General features: G+C 40.7%; 1 protein-coding gene across 1 annotated transcript; it reads right to left on the reverse strand.

The window, feature by feature from the left end:
* Nucleotides 1-303: 303 nt before the first annotated feature.
* Nucleotides 304-1,904, reverse strand: LOC115757223 (ethylene-responsive transcription factor ERF118-like). Its single transcript, XM_030697366.2, has 2 exons — nt 1,751-1,904; nt 304-1,541 (listed from the first exon to the last, which is right to left on the reverse strand). Exon 2 carries the CDS (start codon nt 1,277-1,279, stop codon nt 407-409), a length of 873 nt encoding a protein of 290 aa, XP_030553226.1. The 5' UTR covers nt 1,280-1,541; nt 1,751-1,904; the 3' UTR covers nt 304-406.
* Nucleotides 1,905-4,532: the final 2,628 nt, after the last annotated feature.

Genomic DNA, 4,532 nt, shown 5'->3' on the forward strand with positions numbered 1-4,532 from the left:
GAAGGTTCAAGCTTTGATTAGGTCATGGGAATCTACAAAACTCGGGACTTTCATCAACTCTCGACCTGTATGTGCAATTTCCCATCAAACCCATATAAAAACTTATTGTAGGCAGAAGATTTCTGATTTTTTTGATATTTTTGGTGAGCCTCCATAGATTGCTGCTGCAAATTGCGAAAATTAATGAAAACCATTCGACATCCCTCTCTCACCTTAAAGTTTCATGGCGCTCGACAATGACAGCAAGAATCACCGTATGTATCGTCAATAGAGAAGTACAATGATGTAATTCATGATCATCGTTATCCTTGTACTCAGCAAAAATTAGAACCAGGAAGACCTTGGACCCTGTTTCTAGACAGTAGACACTAAAAAATGCTCCATAAATTAAACTAATTTGGCTCAGCTATGTGCATGCCATATCTGTTGCTTCATCAATCCAACCAAGCTCATCGTTACCTAAATCGAGGTCCATGTCGGGTAGATCGTATACTTTGCAATCGTCAAAGAGATCGATGCTGTTGAAAAAACTGCCAAACTCGTTATCGAGCATGAAGCTGTCCTCGCGTCCGAAACCAAGTTCTTGACAGGTTGATGACGACCACGCTCGATCCCCAAACGCTTGGATGAACCGGTCTTGTTCTGTGAAAACCAGCTCATCTTGTCCCCTGCTAAATGAAGAAGACTTGTGGACATCAAGCACTGATGATGGAGATCGATGACAAAACAATTCGCTTCTGTTGTCTTCTGGCTCGCCCTTCGAATCGCAGATCGAGTTATCCTTCTTCTTCTTACTCCGAGATTCAATCTTCTGATCGATCTCGAGCTTCTTCTGCTGGTAGGCAAGAGCAGCCTCCTCTGCAGTGCTGTAAGTGCCGAGCCACACTCGGACCCCCCGAGTAGGATCGCGTATCTCCGCCGCGAATCTCCCCCACGGCCTCCTCCGGACCCCTTTATAAGCAGACGACCCACGAGATCTCGTGCTTGCTCGGCTCAGAACGTCACTTGCGCCAGTAGCCCACTTCTGACTATTGTTAGCGAGGCACGGAGAGATCTCTTTGCACAATCCGTGTCTCGTGAATGGAATCACAATCTCCTTAACAACCCGCACGCTCTTCTTCCGCGGCGCAATCCGATCACAAAATTTCGTGTCCTCCTCATCGCTCGAGGAGTCGGTCGCGTCGGGGTCGCGGTACATCACGCGGATTTTCCTCATTGGTTTCAGCAGCCCCCTGTCTTCTCTGCCTGGTTTTCTCTGCTCTACGCTCACGGTGCTCATGTCAGAATTGAAAAAAAAAAAAAAAAAACCGGCGTTCGTTTTCTCCTCTAGCGTGTGGGGGTGGACTATTAAGGAAGGAAAGATATCATCTCGAATTCAAAAATTTAGGAAAGAGAGAAGGCGAAAGGGAAACAAAATCTGCCGGCGATCTTTGAGAACTTGTGTATCAAGTAAAACCCAAAACCCTCTCTGACCCGATAAATCCTCCAAAACCAAAGTGAGAAACTGTTTGCTGTTATGACAAGCATGAGCAGAGCAACCCCTGCAGCAAAATTTTGAATATGGTAATGAGTAAAAGGAAGATCCTCGACTTCATAAATGATCTTAATGCGTAAGTATTTGAATAAGTCAGCCAGTAAAGCTCAAACCCGGCATCAAGAAACACTCTGCGTTCGCCCCGCAAAGTGACCAAAAGCGAGAACTTGACTGAATTTTCACAAACTAATCACAAGGAGCAGAAAAGCCACATACCCTTTTGATCTAAATCCCATAGAGAAGCATGAATTGCTCTGTTTCTTGGCCTGATCAAGAGACCAAAGACGCAGGCCACCGCTGAAGAAGAAGAGGAGGGTCGGACTGAGCGAGCTCACACGCACAAAGCAAGTACAGAGGCGGAGCTGCTTGCGAGCTCCTGGGATCGGACCAGACCCGGACGACATATATCTATATCTCTCGGTTTCTCGGAAAAAAATAATTCAAACGTTCCTTTTCTTGTGCCAAAAGAGGAATCTGAAACCAATCGGGCAAGACAATTGATCAAACAAAAGGCATGATGATCCTGTGCTGTCACATCACCCCGAGTTTTGAGTCGCGAACTCCAAAAGAAGCGTGGCTCTCTTTTCCTGCTTGCGAGATTCGTTTCTATAAGTGGACGTGCATACGAAAGAGCAGCGTCAGCAGACAATGGAAATCAGGGAATTGAAGGGAGATTTATCTTAACTCGAATCAAAGACTTGACCGTCCTCTGTCTCCTTGGCACGTGTAAAGTCCGGATGGTGAGTACTATTTGCGCACGCGGGCACAAAAAGCGCAATCAAGGACAGGATTTCAGATTGTCATCATCACATTTGTACCTTTTGATCGAAGAAGGGATCTGAATAAGTATTTTGTGAACCCGAGGGAGTCGTTATCGACTCTTTCATTCCATAAGGATATGAGAAGAATTTCTCCGGGTGACAGTCATATACACATGTAGTCGACACTCAAGCATCCGTTACAATAAAGGAACAAGAAAAGATCGCAACATGTATAATTGAGTCTGATGATTTGACAGTTGAAACCCCTTGCCATGTCCCCAAAGAAGAACAAGTCAAGGGAAAACTCAAAGAAGCAAGCATCGACGCCAACACGCGGCTGAGAGAAGAAACTACAAGAGATGATGAAGAAGATGAGTTTTTTTTTTTTTTTTTAAGAAGAAGAAGATGAGTTGAGTTTAAGAAGATGGAGAACTTCATGGAATTCAAACCCACCATAGCGTTGCCAATTGGACTTATTGGGAGAGACCAGTGATGGGAACGGATCCCGATAAAATACGTACAAATATACAATGGATTATAACAAAATACAAACCCTAGATCGACTTGAATCACTATTGATGAGGTAAATCATTTAGAACGAACATACCTCGATAGCCATAGATTAGAAGTCCTAATCGCAAGTGAGAAGGAATCCGGATATGCCAATCGTTTGTTATCGATACCCATAGAGTCTTGAACGAGAGAACTTTTTTAGAAAATTTGTGAGCATTTGTGCTTGTGTCACAAAACGTCGTACATTCCGAATAGTACTGAATAGGAAATTCAATATACCTTTAATTATTGCAATCAAAATTGCAATAAAGGCAATTATTATTTTACCATCAATTTTGCCCTTAAATGGGCGTAATGCTCCAACATCTCCCACTCGCCCATAAAGGGCTAAACATCTCTATTTCTTTTCTCACCGCAATATTCATATGAGCAAATAATCCATACGACTAGCATATTCTGAGAGCTCGTTGTCATACATCCCTTGAGAGTATATAACAGCTCAAAAATGAATATAATCACAAGTAGATTTTTGTATGATGTACCCTAGATCGATTAGTCACATATATATCTCTCCCTCGATCTCATTTGAGTATGATACGTTATATTCACAGTTATGATCACATCAAATAATCATAACTAACCGGTCCGTGAATATAATCTATAATGTGACTTAAAACTCTAAGTCGATTTTTCTCCTCTGTTAGGCTTCTCAATCTCGGTTCGGTTCGTTTTTCTAGATGTATCCTTTTAGATCAAATCAATTTCATGACCATAGGTAATACCCTAAGATAGCGAACACTAAATAGAAATTTCGAGAATAATGAGGAGTCGTGAGAGCACCAAAGGAGGAATTTTTATTCTCGAGAGTTTCACACGGCTTAAAGTTGATATCTGCATTTTTACCTACTCTCATTGGTCGACTCATGCGTATGTAATATGAAGTACGTATTACGGTATTTTCTCCTTTCCCATGGAGTGTCTGTCTTTCCATTTAATACCATACGGATGATAGCTTAGACAAACTCAATGTCTAACTTGAGTTCACGTAACTACTCTACTCAAAAGTATCTATTAGAACTCTCATCCGGCAATAAAAACAGATAAAATGAAATGTGTTGGTTATTTCACTTTCGGACATTATAAATAATAAGTCCTCATCTTAATATTCTATTAAGACGACATCTATATTTAAGCTCGAGCTCTCAATTATCACCTAAATAATGAGCTTAAATTTCATCTCAACTATATTCATTACATAGTAAATAGAGGCGATTACCTGTATGAGTAGGTTGGTATCTCATCCGTCCGCCATACCTTCTCAACATAAAACACCAAGCTTTATAATTCATAAATATTACAAAATTTCATAGACGATAATTTTAAACTTCATTAACTGTAAATATTTAGGAAAATTACAATATTCGGTATATTACGTTCTATACAGTCCAAGAGATTTCACATGATTATGATAAACATCTCTAATAATTGGCTTCTTCTTCGGATTTACTAACATTCTATGCATCGATATATACTGTATATGCACATCCTTTCGTGCAACTACATCTTTAACATAGTTATATTTAATGTCTATGTGTTTGATCTTACAATGAAACTTGGGATCTTTGGTGTAAGCTATTACTACTTGTCTATCAAAGTATATCAAAACTAGATTTGCAACATCACTAGTAATGCCTAAATGATCCAAAAATCTCCTAAGCCGGACA

Source organism: Rhodamnia argentea, chromosome 1, assembly GCF_020921035.1.
Source record: "Rhodamnia argentea isolate NSW1041297 chromosome 1, ASM2092103v1, whole genome shotgun sequence".
Taxonomy (NCBI): domain Eukaryota; kingdom Viridiplantae; phylum Streptophyta; class Magnoliopsida; order Myrtales; family Myrtaceae; genus Rhodamnia; species Rhodamnia argentea.